The following is an 18,446-nucleotide window of genomic DNA, read 5'->3' as shown; positions in this document are numbered from 1 at the left end:
TCAACAATTCGGCTATTTCAGCTACGACTCATTGTTTGACTTCAAATATTTTTTTACATTTTTGTTAAACTGTGAGATTAGTCAGTCTGTGCTAAGTGAATGGACATGAAATTCAAATAAGTATAAAAGAGTCAAATGTCAACACTTTGATACAAAACAAGCTGTTGTTTGAAAGTGGTTAATGTTTATATATTTTACCTTATTTGCTATATGTGTTGATTTAAATTTAATAATTTGGAAAGTGGTTTAACGACATGTTTATGGTAAGAGATTACTAATGTGTTTTGTATTCATTCCCGTAGCTGTAAGATAGTCAAGTGAAAGAATTTAATTGTATAAAACACGTAAACATATATTGCATATCTATAATAATAATTTTCATAATTATGGCTTTCGTCCATTTTGACTAAAAACTACGTGACCTCATATTTCCTCAAGATTATCTTATCTCGGTCTTGTTGTGATGATGTGTTATGATATCAATTACAAACTTCTGGTATATGGTTGTGGTGTTTGTAGTTACACTCCGGATCACGGCAGTTAGAAACATTGAATGTACGAGATCACAGTTCAGCCATCGCATCGTTCCTGGCCTGGCGGTCAAGCAATTTTCCAGTACTGTTGCCTTCACTTTCGCAAGGAATTGATAACATCTTAATATGCAGGAGCAGAGATACAGTGCGAATGACTGTAGCATGGATTCTTGATCTTTCATAACGAAAGTGACCTGCACCGTCTGGGTCGCCAGATTCACAGTCCAACGCTTACATATTGAGCTAACTGAATGGCTTTTTATTGGTTATTCTTTATTTTACACCTTATATATAACCAATGCACTATCATTTGCTCGAATTGATGTTCCAATAGAAATCATTATTGGGTCTAGCCTTATCAATATAGCCTAGTTTTCAATTCCAGAGTCAAAAATCCATATCAAATTCATATTGCACCCTTCAAAGTCTCATTTTCATTTAATTGAGAGTTCAAAACCATATTAAATACTTATTGTATTAAAAAACAACAACAAAATTCTGTCAAAATGTAAAACATTGTGGTGTGAAACACAGAGGTCATTTAACATACTTACTCTATTTCACTCATAGTAAGCTGCAAAATGTATATCTGAATCGTCTTAAATAGTTTTGCTAGCTTTGCCAGCTGTGTACTTGTTCAATAGAATTCAGTATTATACTCAGCAATGTATAACAACCACATAATATTGAAACAATCATTTATAAAAATTCAAATACTATGCAAACATGATTAAGTCAAAGATTAAAAAAAAAACGTAGTCAAATTTTTACAAACTATAAAATTAAATTGATTTTCCGCTTGCATGTTCAATTTATTATTTGGAGAAGTAACATGTTCATTTCATATGTTTTATTTTGACTGATTAAATAAATGTGGATAGAAAAATGCAGAAATTTTCATCTATTACGTTACAAGAAAATAAATTGAAAATCATGAAATCAATATTTATCATTCAGTTTTATATTATTGCAGGGCACATTATGACATCTTAATTGGCTTATGTGCAAACTGCGTTCATTTTCTCCAGTTAGACAGAAAAGGTGACAGCTGGTGTTGATGTTACAAATCGTACATATTTTGCCTATTTTGATAACAATTTATGTACTCAAATGATGTGTTGCTTTTAAACTGTAGTAACTGTATGTGAGGTTTACCATTTGCGCATTAGGAGTAAACAACAAAAACCAATAAATAACAAATCAGTCAACTGTCTTACGCTATAAGGTGAATACAGCTGCTGTTTTGAAAGAGGTTTTTGTCAAAGTATATTACGCTCCTCGAAATTTCTATGTTTGCACATGTACGGATTTAAATATACGTTATAAGACATGCCTGAGGTATGAAATTATTATTTTTTCTATTTGTTTTTTTAAATAATCATATCTGAGCGATATTGAAGTCGTTTTAAACTTCATGAAATAATAACCATATTATATGCATGAAATTTGATAAATTTAAAAATGCTAATGCACCTCACAGTTGATTCTTTATTTTTAAATACATTATAAAATATTTTAATGCTTCTAAAAATTACTTATCAGTTCTAATTACTTTTGATTAAGTTAATATTTATTTAAACGCAAAAATGTCAAATTCGTTGAACTGAAATGTCTTTTTTCCATGTTTTTGAATTGCAAAAATCCAACAGTAATGTTTGCCAAATGTTTGTGTTTGCGATCGCAAATTCCGATTAACAACACTTATTAATTTACATATCTTTAATATATCTTCTTAAGCAAATAGCGAATAATTATATTAATCTTTAACACATTCTTTATCTAAGTGTAACATAAAGCAGACATAAGTATTAAATGAATATTTAATTAAAAAGTGCAGAGAAATGTTATGCTGAGCCTGTGTTACATTTTATAAAACATATAATTATATCTCCATTTAAAATTAATAGATAGTTCATATACAACCAAAGGTAGTGTAAAACCTTGATAGTTTATTTGACAAATGTTTATCTTTACAGTGAGTGAGTGAGTGAGTGAGTTGAGTGAGTGAGTGAGTGAGTGAGTGAGTGAGTGAGTGAGTGAGTGAGTGAGTGAGTGAGTGAGTGAGTGAGTGAGTGAGTGTCATTCCTATGTTCCTATTAGTCAATAAGTGCTATCAATTATTGATGAAAAATATGTAATTATGTAAGCACTCGCCCTTTATAAATGGCTTTTTTTCAATAATAAATGATAAACTGTTCCCTTTACACAAACTGTGCACTTTATCTGGATGTGATCATTTTTACTCAATGAATTACTTTTTCCTCTCAGTGCTATTCACGCAAACACGCAATCAAAGGAAAACTTAAGATTATACTCTTGTTCATAAATATACACAAATAACAACTATTACCGACATTAAGAACCTTAGGTGCAATACATAAAGTTGCTATTAGATGGATTATATTTTATAGTTTGTAAATACCGTTTGCTTGCTCCGTTTCTTTGCCGATATTAAATTAATTGGAGAATGCTGAAGCAATATCTTGACAAATTATTTCGCAATACCTTTTTTTGCATTGAAGTCCGTAGTTAATGAAGAACGTTTCTGCAGAGTTTTCCTCGACAGTTGTATTTTGTACAACAGGGCGATTAATGATAATTTCGTTTTAATCATATTCCTTTGAACATACAAGAATTGAAAAAAAAAACGGATGAACCTTTTATTTGCTATCTAAGAACTTATTTTCAAACACTTTAACGTTTTAGTCCACCCTTTTAAAAGTAATCATTTTGTTTCGTGACCATTTGACCTCTTACAATGATGTGGTTGGTGTGTTTATGTAGTACGAGATAACTTGTGGTATAAATTAATACAATACGGAATACGAGGACGTTTGCTTAATATAATTAAATCTCATGTAAAGCTTAATAATGAGATAAGTAATGAATTTACATGTATCTTAGGTGTACGACAGGGGGAATGCTTATCCCCTTTTTTATTTTCTATGTTTTTAAATGATATTGAAAATGAATTTATTATAAATGGTTTAAACGGTATTGATTTTGGTTATATAAAGTTATTTCTTATGCTTTATGCAGATGACATTGTTATTTTTTCTAACAGCCCAAGTGATTTACAGAAAGGGCTTGATGTTTTATATATTATTGTCAAAGGTGGAAACTTGTTGTTAACGCAGAAAAGACAAAAGTTATGGTTTTTAGAAAAGGCGGTCGTTTGCCTGGTCATTTAGAGTTTAACTATAATGGTAATATATTGGAAATAGTGAATCGTTTTACATACTTAGGTGTTGTTTTTACAACTGGTGGTGCATTTACAGAAACGCAAACATTATTAGCTGGTCAGGCCCTTAAAGCAACGTATAGGCTAGAAAAGTATTTGTATAAATTTGTTGATATATCACCGAAGCATGTTGTAGATCTATTTGACAAATTAGTTTATCCAATTTTATCATATAGCAGTGAAGTTTGGGGTTTTGCATCTGCAAACTGTATTGAACGTGTACACACACAATTTCGTAAGAAGGTCCTTGGTGTTATAAAGAACTGTCAAAATGATTTTGTTTATGGTGAAATAGGTAGACTACCATGTAGAACAAGATGTTTACTTTCAATTGTTAAATATTGGTTTAAAATTCTACGTTTAAACGATAGGAAATATGTTAAAATAGTTTATAAAGATATGTTAAATACAATAGAAAGACACCCAAATACTCTTAAATTGGGCAAACCAGGTGAAATGTTTATTAAGTCGCTATGGTTTTTATCATGTATGGTTATTTCAAGGACTTGCAAATGTAAATGTGTTTTTAGAATTGTTTAAACAACGCCTGTCTGATGTTTATGTACAAGAGTGGAATTCAAGATTAGAAGAGTCATCTAGAGCATTATTTTATAAAAATATCTCAGATTTTAGTTTCCATCCTTATCTTAACTTTATAAAAACTAAACATGTGCGACATGCACTTACTAGATTACGTTTGTCTTCTCATAGACTTGAAATAGAAACTGGTAGATGGTCTAGACATAGAGTTGATATAAGTAATAGATTGTGTAGACACTGTAATGTGCTTGAAGATGAATATCATTTTGTAATATGTTGCTCTAAATATAATGTTCTGAGAAAAAGGTTAATACCACAATATTATGTAATTAAACCCAGTATGTTCAAATTCATAGAATTGTTGAAATGTCAAAATGAACATGTTATATTTAATTTAGGACTATATATTTATAAAGCATTCAAAATCAGAAATGAAGCTTTGTATCAAAATTAATCGTATGTCTTCTCCAAATACATTACGATATATACAGACATACATTTTGCAGTAGTTTTCAAGTCCCTGTGTGTTTATCCTCTTTTGTAAACAGTATAGTTTTAAAAATGTATAGTCCTTTTCAATTGTTATTATGCAAATAAGTATTTCTTTTAAAATGTATAGTCTGTTTCAAGGCTTATTTGTACTTGAGTATGTTTATTTTGTATGCAATAGTTAACAATCGATGTCATGTGACCTATGTAATTGTATATATTGTAAATATGTTGCCTCATGGACCAGTCTGGTCTACTGGCTTTGTGAAATGAAGATATATATATATATATATGTTTTTTTCTTTGAAAATTTCTGTCATTCAATTATAACTTGAGCTTAGGTGAAGATAATCCCCTTATCAGACATTGCTTATTATTTAACAAAGACTATAAAAGGAATAGAACAGACTTCTATATAATATATTATCTTAAACAATGTTTTAATACATTGATTAATGCAATTTATATTCATTACAAATGTAAAATGAGTTATTCACATTCTTTTAATACAATGGCACGTTACATTTATAACCTGTTAGTTATCATTTGGAACATTATTTCAAATCAATTAAAATAGATACACATATGTTGAGGATAAACAGTTTTGTATGTATTTAAAATAATTAACAGTATATAGATAAGAGGTAGATCGTCAGAAACAAGTTACATGTCTCATATATCTATAAAAAGGATTATATGTATTGTTTTAAGACATACAGAATACCGCAAATTCAATTGAATGAAAATAACAATAGAATTTCCTGTAATTGAATGCTTTCTTTATATAATTTGCCGGACAAACTCCAGTTACTCAAACCCATTTAGTCGTTTCTTATGATCACGCAGGGATGGCTGCAGTTTTGATGTCTCAATCCTTAAAGGCAACCACTCAGCAACAAGGGAAATGCAATCATTACATGGTATTTAGAAAAAAATAGAAGAAAACATCCTGAATGACACTTCATAAATTCAATTTATAACCTGGATTTGTTCAAATATTAAAACAGACTCCAATGTCGTTTCACATACAGGGTGTCGAGGTGATGTTTGTTTAACGTGCCTTTGACAAAGCAGGGCAGGTTCATTGCATAAACTAAGGTAGTGTGGTTTATAACTATTGTTTGTTGATTGTTTACCATTTTAATGTTTTATTTTGGCGTACATTCGAGCATAGTACTAGGAAATCAGTCACAGGCAAAACGTAAGGGATAATAGACCCTGATGAACATCAATAGAAATCAACTTTTGATTACTTTTATTCTTTACTAGATACTATAAGACATTTCTTTTTCTTTTTTTATCTTAAATAAAGGAATGCATGTCAAATAGACTCCCCTTTTCACAGGCTCAAAAATGTCTCATCTTTTCAAACAACACAATCCAGTGATATCTAATAAAGCGTTTATCAAAACATCTTCAGATATACAGTAACAATTTTTAAAAATATAAAACAGTTTTACCATCAAAATTCTTTGCTATAACTGTTTGAATCCGATACATAATGGAATTTGCTTGGCCAGAAATTTTTACTTGCATATAATTTAAAAATCATTTATGTACATTTTGTTTTCATTTTTTAAACACAACCATACCTTTTCTTTGCAGAGCTTGGCTTATTTCAATATACTAAAATTCAGTTGCCTGCACTCTTATTCGAGCCCCAGACCAGTCACATTCTAAGTAAACTTGTATCTTTTGACCATCGATTTCTAATATAGTTCCAAGGATACAGTCTGAAGCAAACCAGATGATACTAAATTTACAATTGCCATGAGGGTTGCCTATTTCTAATACAAGGTTTTAATTTTTTGACATCAGAAGCTGCATCAAGGTAATCCTTTACTTTTAGTTTAAATTTGGTCACTCACATTAAAAGAAGATATTCTAAAGAAATGTAAGTGTTGGCTTTATGAAGATGTAAACCTATTTTAGTTTCAAACTTATTGTCAATTCGACAGTGAACGTTGTCTTTGGCCATATTTACACAAATACACTATATGGCAAAGGCATTTAACATCAATATAATTGTAAACATGTTTACATTTTTCAAATTATACAATCAAACAAATGTACAGAAAAAATACAAGTTAATACATATCAATTTTATACTTCAGAGATAAGCATTTAATTATCGGTGAGAAATTCCAAATAATTATTTCTACATTTCATCGACAGCAAAAAATGGTATTCAGATTCAATTACATTTTGATTACATAATTTACATCATCTATTATGTCTATCAATCCAATTATATCTTCCTTGTTTAATTTTCAGATTATGCGAGCTAAGTCTAAAGCGAGTAAGAGATTTCCATGTAACCTCATTTCCTATCACAATGAAATTATCTTCAAATTCAGAAGATTGTTTAATTTAACAAAAATAGTGTGATTTCTGCAAAGTATTAATTGTACGATTTCAACCTTGAGTAAACTGCTTTTAAACAAATTTAAATAATTTGCACTACAATTTAATTTAAGCAAAATTAACCCCAACAATTTGTGTTTAAACTATTATATATGTCTTTATATAGCAAATACATAGGGGAGTCAGGTGTTTTCATAAGTTTTATCCAAAGTTTTAGAGACCTTTCCTTACAAATGACTGAGGATGGGAGTAAACGGCAAATATTGGAGTTAGTTTTTTAACACATACAATGTATTTGAAAAACGTATTATTTGTTGACGTTTTTAAAAACCTACCTCTATAGTAAATATGGTGCTATCATGGAATAAAAAAGTTTAGGTTTTGCTTAAATGCCTAGGCTAATATTGTCGAATAAAGACAGTAATTTGTTGTAGCCTCTCAGACCTTGATCATTTAATGCTTTTACTGTACCTGACATATTACCTATAGATGTACCTAAATAAATTATCCACATGTTCAATTTTCTAGCAATTTATAAAAACCTGATGTCCCCTGACTTGTTTATGTTTTTCAAATACAGATTTTTGTTTTGTTCTTGTTAATTTTTAGAACCCATTTTTTCGGAATAGTTATATATAAGGTTTATTTGAGAAGATCTAAATCCTTATCTGTCATAGTATCAAAGTTTCAATTTTAAAAACTTTTGGGATTACAGCATGTAATAGAAATATAGCATCAGGTGTTGAACGACCTCCACAAAAATAAAACTGCGTTTCATTATAAATATTGTCGGTGTCGTACCATTTGTTTATACGATTTTTCAATAGAAGAGCAAATATAGTACCAGTAATATTTATTTAGTAATTACGAAATTTCTGTATTTAATGATACCATGGAGCTTTGCAATTAATTCATGTTATATTTTAGAGTTAACTTTGCTTCATTAGTGCAAACATAAGTTTGCAATAATAAAAGTTGTAAGACGCTTAATGGACATAGTTTATTTGATTTGCTTCTAGACAGAGTACAATAACAACAATGTGAACACTTTTTTGTTTGATCATTCTATGTGTGGAAATAAGTATTCACCAGACAATTTTGTTTATTTGTTGCGCATTCGTGAAGTTTATATCATAATTTCTGCATCAACCCCCACCCCTTTCCAATGCACTTATTGTAGTAACCAACAATTTAATATGACTTAAAATATCGCTTTATAAAACTGTCTGCGCACATCACATGTCATGTATTTGAAATTTCACATTTATTCCGTACCTTCATATATATGTTTTGATTTGAGATAATAAAGTACTGTTCTGTTATGTTCTGTTCTGACAGTATCAAAGATAATTCTACTAATGTAACTATTCTTGATTAAATCAGAGATAGAAACTGCGCATGCGCAGTGTTGTTATGACGTCATAAATTATGAGTGCTAATATAGTTGTAGTATCACAGATGTAATATAGAACCATTGCAATGCTTGCACAGTTGTATTATTTAGCAATTATAGATTTGATAAAAAAGGAATTATTAAAGAAGATACATTATCTTTACATTGTGAGGTGTACAATAATCATTTGTGACTGTCTTAAGAATATTATTTTTCTTTATGCCTAAATTCAAATATTTACCGAAGTTTGGGTTTTGTCTACTAGACCTTTCATTTGGCTTGACTTTTTTTCAAATGCAATGGATCATCATAAATAGTCTTAGATATTGCCTTTTCGTCCTATATTATTTATACATTCATCAACATAAATAAGAATCAAAATGCTTCATAGTCAAGTTTTCTTGTTTTCAATTTTACTTTTCAAATGTCAGCAAACTATTAATTTATTTGATGGTTAATTAGAAAAATAGGATATAGCATACAGATTGCGTAAACCCAGGAATGACTCGAAATAACAGTAAAAAGATTTGATTTTTTGGGTTAGTTTTTTGTTTCACGGCACAAGTTTATAATGCAAAATTATTCTTTTTGATATGCCTTTGAATTGAACAATTACATTTAATAAAACTTCCATCAAGTCAAATTTCAAGATTTTGCAATATTTTCAAATGCTTGACCAGTTACCATTTTCTTTTCATTCATTATCTGTATCATAAATACATGTTTAGCGTGTGTGATGTAACACTTCTATAGAAGAAATTCATCCGGAGAAAATAAAAACAGTATGTTCGAAAAAAAATAATTTTATAGCAGCCAAACCGAAACATATAAAGCGGTATTTTTTAAACAAGTAAAGTGTAAAGGCTAAAGGATGCATTGTAATATATGGCGAATATTTGTTTAAGATATATTGATAACCTACGAAAGTAAAATTGGAATCAAGGAAACATCTTAATTTGCAAATGGTTGGGAGCCTTTTAATATTGGTAGGTTTTTCTTCGATTTGTATTTCAAAAATGAAAGTCTGAGGTATTGTTTCTTGGTTCAAGAGAATAACAATATACAGTCAATTTTCACATGCATCGAACACATTTGAAATTCTTCGACAAGAAAAATAAACCTGCAGATACTTTATGATACTTCATGATATTTCATTATTAAATGAAAGTATTCAACTTTAAGTTAGATATGCCATTTTGCAACATTTTATCATTTATTTTCCTTCAGCAAGTCTTAAATTATACATAAAGCATAATGATACTTGAACAGGGTAACAACCTATCACAATGTCTGATTCTTTTGTCGGAAGTATTAAAGAAATGGAAAAAAATATTTATTAAATGGATTAAATAGATAAAATTATTTCCATTTAGACATATGAGGGTACGACATAAATGAGAAATTTTTATTACATGACATGTGTGCAAACAGTATTATAAATCGATATTTTCAGTCATTTTAGATATTCGGTTATTATAATAAGTTCATGAACGAATGAATTTCAACGTTATTTAAAGTATGACAATACATCAACAAATCAATCAATTAAAAGTAGTATTAGTTAGATGATTCTGTGTATGAAATGTAATTAATAATATACCTGGTTACATGAAAAAAGATAAAATATAAAAGTGACAATACATATTGAAGTATTAAGCATTCAAATTACAAAACTTATTCAATAATACAGTTAAATTTCTAAAATCTTACAAAATTAGATAAATGATTATCTTCTACAGATTTAATTTGTCTTTTCCGTAAATCTTTCACATGTACATTTTTAACTTGCTTTTATTGAATAAATTACTTCATCTCTAAATTGTTTTAGAAAATGCATCAGTTCAAGGTGTTACAATATGATTAACAAATGTTTCCTTTTATAAATGTCGATTACCTAATCGAAAAAAGGCATATATTTCGTAATATGCCAGGTTTTGACATAACCGCACTAAATGAATGACATGTGTTGATATAAGTTTACAAATGCATGCAAATGTATAATAAAAGAAAAACAAACACGCAGACAGTTCATATGTTCAGGAAAAATCACAATTAAGTTTCAAAGTATATATATATATATTTCAATTTTATAGGCGACATATCTGTCCATATGTTTTAATGTTTTTCTAAACGAGTACTGATTAAGATTAAATGTATTTTTTTTCTTCAGTTAAGATATTAAATGATATGCTGTTTTAATTTTTTCAGGGCTGGACGCAATTCAGGTTTAAAAATTATAAAATTTTCAAATCGATTGGTCTTGCACATTGTAACATCTTAATTTGGTTGTTTTAAAATTGCTTGCTAATTTCAAGTTAGAAAGAAAAGATGAGAGCTGGTGCAGATTGTTAATGTGTTAAATATCGAACATTTTCAGCTTTTATTTTGATTCAAGATTCAGAATAAACATATAGCATGTTTATTGCTGTACATACGATATAATGAGCATGTACCTGTATTATGACAAGAAAACTAACAAACTAACAAACGAACAAACAAAAATATAAACTTCATTTGAGAACAATAAGAATTTAAACAAAAAATATTATTATTGACAAAAGTGTAAAGAAATAGTAATATGTATTTAAACAGTAATATTTATTGATTATATGTATCTTGTTTACATGTAGATAGGTATAAATACTTTGTCATTTTATTAATAAAACCTTTTTGACGTAATATCATAATATTTCTAAATCTGGGTACTAGGCCAGAATTCATTTATACCAAATGTTTTGTATTTTACTGTATTAGCCATATTTAAATGCTTTGTTGAGAACGTTTTTTGTTAAGATATGTAACTTTTATTCTATGCTTGCAAAATTATAAAATTAAATGCAATCATGTACAATATGTCTAAAGAGTAAATCATTCTTTTCATGTTTATTTTTATCATTTTTGAGCGTTAGACAAATGGTATTAAATTTTCTCGAAATACCATATCACATACTGCTATCGTATATTCATCAATTTAAACGATTTTGAAAATTTAATACGCCATGTAGTTTATTTTAGAATTAAAAAAAAATGATGCCCTTTAAAACTGTACTGCCTCTAAAATAAGCAAGGTACACATAGTATATGCACATTTATATAAAGTTTGATTATGTGTGTATTATTAGTTATAAAGGTGTTTGAAGTGTTATATGGCTCCATGTAAACGGGTGTAAGCTTATATAAGCCAAACCGCTTGGCGAGGCTTATATTACTAATTATATTGCAAATATATATATATATTTAAGTCATTATACTGAAAAATTACTGTATTTGAAGAAAAGCGAAAATTACTTCATAGATTTCATCTGCTTTCTATGTTATTTAATATATTAACTGATGAAGTTTGATTACTAAAAGCAAAACATTTATTGATAAACTATGTTGGTCTGTTAATATTTTTATCATATCCACAAATTGACAGCAGGCGTGTGTTTAACAACAAAAAAGCAACGTTACAAACATGCAGTATTATAATTAGATGTTATTTAATTCGTTTAATTCAAATATTCTTTTCCATGTTTTCGCATTCTTAATCACCATCGGCAATATGTATGACTGATATGCAAATATAGGACTCAATATTTGAATTTGCCGTCGTGAATTTCGATTTACAAACACTTATTTACATAACATTTATTTTATCTAACATCTTAGGCAAAAAACAACAAATAATTATTTTCAATCTTGAACAAACTGTTAATCTAAGCATAACATATACCGGTATATTATATAAATTAATATATGATTCAATTTATGTAAAGAAAAGTTAGAGTGATGATACATTGCATAAAATGCACACAATGTATCAGTTAATATTTAATGAACAATTTTATATAATGTCAGATGAATAGTAATACCTAGATTAATATGTCAACACTTGTTGAAATTAATTCTTTATCATTAGAGTTATTTCTATTGAAATACATTTTATATGATAACATATTTTTTATGATGAAGACTGTTTGCCCTTTAACTGAAAGTATGCACATTATTAGCATGTTATAAATTTACTCCATGTATTTAATTTTTCCCACTCTCAGAAATATTCACGCAAACAAGCAATCAAAGGAAAAGGTAAGATGATAGACTTGTCAATAAACACACACACAAAAAACAATTATTACCGACCATAAGGGCCTAACGTTAAAATGCAAAAAGTTGCTCTTAGTTGCTATCACAGGGGCTATTTAGTTAGTATATAGTTAGCCTAATGTTTATTATGTGTGCCTTTTCTTAAAAAGCAACTGTGGTCGAGGCAGATAAGAGTAAAGGGCTGTCCGGACAAACTTCTTATTTCATCCCAACTTAACGAAAATATTGTGTATACTAAGAGACAAAAAATATCAGAACTGCGATAATAAATGATAAAGACGGCCCAGTATGACTGTATAAGCTGTTTTGCAATTCATTAATGAAATTATTCAATAACACAGGTTCAGAGACTTGTACAAAAGTTCTTTTAATGTGAAAGTACCAATTTTTTTATCATTTTATCTTGACCTTATCTCAGATATAGGGGATCATCATGTCAAGTTGTTGCTTAATTTTTAAACTAGATAGCTTTTCAGCTTTTCAGGAGGCATCATTAGATTTCTCAGATGTAACACAAAAGCATATAATAAAAGTTCTTTCAGATGCTACCTACTTCTTTTCAGAAAATATATTTTTTAAAGTAGTCTTACTAATGTGATATTTGTTATAACTGTATATTTTTGAAAACAATATTTTTGCAAGGTAATTAAGTTGGTTGGCAGCTTAAAAATGATTTATTAACGTCAAAAAGATTCAATTTGTTATAATAATTTATTTTTTTCCTTACATACATTTGCATCAAACGTGAAATAACATCCCAAGTCAAGATTACAAGAGGCGCTTGTTCTACAGTTGTCAATGTTACTTAAGTTGCAAACGCACACGAATCACCAAAAACAAATCTATGATGTGATATATGTTAAGATTAATTTGGATCAATTATACAGATAGCTCTGGTATGATATGTGTATATACACCACTTTACGTTCAGAAACGTCATTTTGTAGCATTCGATTAATTAAGGTTATGTTATAAAGTTTCTCAAGATGTTACAATTCAATCCCATCTTATGAATCATTATTAATTCGGATGACTTACATTTTGCAGTCTATAAGTTTCTTTTTAACAAAATATTTTTTTTACTATTTAATCAAGAGAATGAAAAATATGAATGCTACTTATTTGCTGGACAGACGTTGCTTAATTGGAAACTATATAAAAGTGATAATTGAATGCTTCCGCTGGCAACAGGTGTAAACTGTGTATTAAAACTCGAAATGCTAGATGTAATAAATAATAACTAATGTTTCTAATTTAATATCACTTATCAATCATGTAGACTGACCAGACATTTTGATATTTTGTTTTGGTTGGTTGAGTCATTAAAATAACAGGAGACGGTTACAGTTACAAATTAAAAGCATTGCAACTCCATTACACACATTTTGCGTTGTTTTAATAAAATGAAGATTATGCAAATCAAATTCAATAAAAGTTTACAGGTTTTTTTTTCTCCGTATATCACATTTAATACTATTAAATATGCATTTGCAAATCAGTTTCCCATGAAATGCTTCAATCAATATACTTTTCTGTCAGAAAAGAAATTGGTCGTCCAATATGTTACAATTTAATATATATACATTGTATATCAAACTCTATAATCAGTATTCAGTTACAGGGCACAGCATGATGACATTTGTTAAAAGAAACAAAAATTCTATAATTAAGCCTTTTCTTAATCTTGACAAGCAATTAAGCAAGCACATAAAGACAACATATGTCACACAAAGTCGTTGATGTGTCTTTCATCTTTTTGTAAGAGAAAAAATTAACAGCATGTTGTAAAAATATGCAGATTAATTTTCTTCCGGTTCAAAAAATTAGCAAATGAACTTTAACTTATGTATTTCCGGGTTGACAGCATCTTAAAAACCTTTATTGTTCCCAGTTCTTTCCTTGTTATTCGTTTTGTACATTGTTTTATTGTTTGGTTGCATACCATTTTTATTTTCACTGTTCTCCTTTTTTTTAACTTAACGACGTTTTCCGGAGTTTTCATATAGACATATAGGCAAAATTAAAACTCCTGAAAACGTCCTTAACTTAAATGTCCTTAACTTAAATGTGGCTTGCATTACATAACATGTCATATTTTTCTGGTCATTCGGGATCATTGATTCTAGCAGTGTTAAGTTTTGGAAAATTGAGTTCCGCTCAAGCCGGTGCTAGGGGGCGTGAAGGATGATGCAATTTTCATTATCCCTCATGAACAGACTCAAACCGAGTCTGCAATTTTCATGTAATTTTGTTGCGATTACTGATTCCGAGGGATTACACTTTATCCAGATTTTTTTTACAGAAATAAATGAAAACATGCATTTATTTTTTAAGTTTCGAGAACACAAAAATGCCTTGCAACATTTTCAATTCAGCAGAATCGGAGACAATCACAGTTACTATTTTTTGATATTACAAATGTTATTTTTTTGAGCATTCACTTCCATATTTTTTCTTTGCAAAACAATGCTAGTTCTGTTAAACATCAATCTCGTTAGTTCCCCTTCCCGTTAACCCCATCACAAAAGATGATGTGTACCAACTAATAAGAACTTAATTTAGGCAACGAGTGAAAAGAACAATTAACGAGTTCATTGGAACAGTTATTGTCGTTATGTCAAAATAACTGATATAACAAATAGTGTTTGCCTAAGCAAGATTATCTTTGCTTTTCTTGATTTCTGGATTCTGTACAGTTTTGTTACTATTTGTCGTGACATACACTTGTAATTATCTTGTATTTCAGGAAGTAATTTCCTGTCTTTCCGATCACAGCCTCTAAATACATTTTCAATGACAACTTTGTTTCAATCGAAAGAGTGATTTAATCAAATGTGAGTGTTATTTTAGTTCGATAAAAATATGTATACTTATGTTCAATAAATAAATAATTTTCGTGAGCGTACATTGTCGTAATTATAGAACAAATTCAGAATAGTTTAACCATAGTTGAATGTAAAAATTAGCGAGTTTACACCTTTTGTTGTATCAATCCAAATAATGCTGTTAAACATTTTTCACATCATTATCATAATTTTTGTAAAAGAAAAACTGTTTGATATCTCGTATATATAATGTGAGACCGAGATCGTTTTGAATATATCTCGAAATACATGCACTATATCCATGCAAATTTAGGAAGGTACAAGATTCCCGGTTATGTTCTTTTAATATTGATAAATATATTTTTGTCTTCATTGAGGTTAAGAAAATTTATGTTAAATGAATTATAAGATACCTGTATAAAGATTTTGTTTCTTGTATTCTTTCAGAAAATGTAAAGTTATAGAAAATTTGAAAATACGATGGAAAATAGGAACAATTCTTCATTTTCTGAAGAAAATTCTACTTCGTCTTGGGGATCAGCAGACAATGATGGCGGGCTGTTCTCAATTACCGAAGAAGCATATGAAGAATTTGCTTTCATATCAAATATTATTCTGTCACCAATAATATGTGCATTTGGAATAGTCGGAAATAGTCTTGGGCTTCGAGTGCTTTGGAAAGACACAAGACAACAAAAATTACCAATTTACCTGTTTCTGTACAGTTTAACATGTTTCGATCTTTTGTACCTTATATTCGGATTGCTGCGTCATATCCCCCACATCATTGACCTAATCGACAAACAGCTTGCTAACTATATTGAGGAACATATGAAACTTGGGACAATATATGTTGACATGGTGCTGGCTCACACTTCACATGCACTTATAGTTGTGATGTCAATCGAACGTTTGAATGCACTCATGCGTCCATTTACTGTGAAGAACTCGTGGTTATCCCGATATCCTAAGAGTATAATCTTTGTATGCTTCATGTTTAATGTCATTTTCCTTATTCCCTATCCTTTGTATTTTGAAATGGGATCTTACCAGGCAGGAAACATGACTGAATATTATATCCAGTTTAAAGAAGAAGCTGTTGAAACTATGGATATGTACATGCTAGTACAAACAATTATTGATTACGTCATTCCAGCCATTGTAATTCTTATCATTAACATAGCGATCCCAGTCGTATATTCTCGTGCGATTAGCGAAAGACGCGCAATTATTGATATGACGTCACAAGGACTCAATAACCAGCAGACAAAAATAACGTCAACAGTGTTTTGTATAACATTAATGTACTTCTTGCTATCATTGCCCAATTTGTTCATCAAAGTTATGGCGTTCATTGACAAAGGTTATAGCTTTGATGGCAAGTACAAATTATCGTTCTGGCTATTCATAGACATAAGCAATCTCTTTTCGTACATCAATGCCGCCAATGATATCATCATTTATATATTAGTCTCTGACCATTATCGACGGGTTTTTATTCAGATGTATTGCCATTCACCTTGTTGTCGCCGATGGCGAAGACACCATGATTTAGACAGTGGTGGAGAAAGTAAAGATATCTCCCTGTCAACAATATCAGAGAGATATTAAGCGTATGTTTGCAATAGTAAAACAGAACTACATAAAAATACAATTGGTTTTATCAAGTCGTGATTTTTAATGTGACTAAAACATAATGCCCCACCCATCCAACATTGTCAAGCACACCATTTCTCGCAGAAAATCAATATGATGCCATTATACTTAATATGTGTGAGTACTACTAATTGGTAAAAATCATGTCGTTGATTTATAAACTATACATGTTTTGCATCACAAAGTCATTGTTAACTTTAAATTTCAAGTAATTTTGTTGTGATTATTACCTCTGAGGGATCATCCTTTTAACAACTCGTTTTGCATCTTTGATTAAACTGAAACGTAATGTTGACGGTTTCTTCCCAATTCAAGTTTAATTATAACTTTTCTTTTCATTACAGATGTTATTATATGTGCATTTAATGTGTTTAAGTTGCTCTTTTCCCTAAAAATGATTAATTGCAATCAAATACTAGTATATGAATTTATTTTTGATAAAATTTATTACCTTTCGGAGTTGTTATTTTGATAAAACACATGCACTAATTTATCGTTGATTCATCAATTTCAGAGATTTTTCTGTTTACTCGTTAGTTTGTTTCTTAATGACCTTTGATAGGCTTTATAATCTTTAATTCTCCAGAAGATGTCTGAAAAATATACTATCACATATGTCGTGATCTAGGGGTAGCTAGCTAATTAAGGTGGTGCTACTTTTAGCAAAATTTTTTTTTATATATGAGAAAAAATGAGAAAAAATGAAATTTATGCGTTTTCATCACTTTTCTTGAAAAATGAATTTCTTTTTACATACTCTCAAACTGCGCCTGTGAGTGTGTTGTTTTTATCAGATCTTTTCTTTTTCTTTTAAATCAGTCTTTTTAAATGATTAAATATTCAATGCATGAAGTATGAACTGATGTAAAGGCTTATTGAAAGAATTTGCCCTATATTTTATTTAATGTTATATGATTTCAGGTTTTTTATTTATATGAAAATTAATATTGTAGAAAAGTTAAACTTGTACCTTTTTCTGGTGCGTTTTCCAAGTTTAGTCTCAAATATGTAATGTTTTGGTTGACTTTCTATGATTGTCGTCTGGTATGTTTTTGTAAAATAAAAAATAAAAATGTTTATATTTATAAGAAACAGCATATGAAATGAAGAGGAAAGACACATAAAACAAACAGTACCACCCCCCCCCCCCCAAAAAAAAAGGAAAACAAAAAAGAAAACAAAAACACAAAAAATAACACAACAGCAACCACAAACACACACACACACACACGCACGCACGCACGCATACATACAAACACAAAAAAAATAAAAATACGATCCACTGTCACTTACTGTTGTTTTTGCTATTACATTCA

At 29.3% G+C, this 18,446-nt stretch overlaps 1 protein-coding gene across 1 annotated transcript; it reads left to right on the top strand.

Annotated features, from left to right (window-relative positions):
• Positions 1 to 1,694: 1,694 nt before the first annotated feature.
• LOC132735637 (thyrotropin-releasing hormone receptor-like) lies at positions 1,695 to 18,162 on the top strand. The gene is made up of 3 exons (XM_060722613.1): positions 1,695 to 1,871; positions 15,396 to 15,483; positions 15,922 to 18,162. The coding sequence occupies exon 3, from the start codon at positions 15,955 to 15,957 to the stop codon at positions 17,083 to 17,085; it is 1,131 nt and encodes a 376-aa protein (XP_060578596.1). The 5' UTR covers positions 1,695 to 1,871; positions 15,396 to 15,483; positions 15,922 to 15,954; the 3' UTR covers positions 17,086 to 18,162.
• Positions 18,163 to 18,446: the final 284 nt, after the last annotated feature.

The sequence above is a fragment of the Ruditapes philippinarum genome, unplaced genomic scaffold (genome assembly GCF_026571515.1).
Source record: "Ruditapes philippinarum isolate M1 unplaced genomic scaffold, ASM2657151v2 ctg5157_1_1_1_1, whole genome shotgun sequence".
NCBI lineage: Eukaryota > Metazoa > Mollusca > Bivalvia > Venerida > Veneridae > Ruditapes > Ruditapes philippinarum.
The sequence above is the reverse complement of the archived record's forward strand: the minus strand, read 5'-3'. Positions and strand labels throughout refer to the sequence as shown.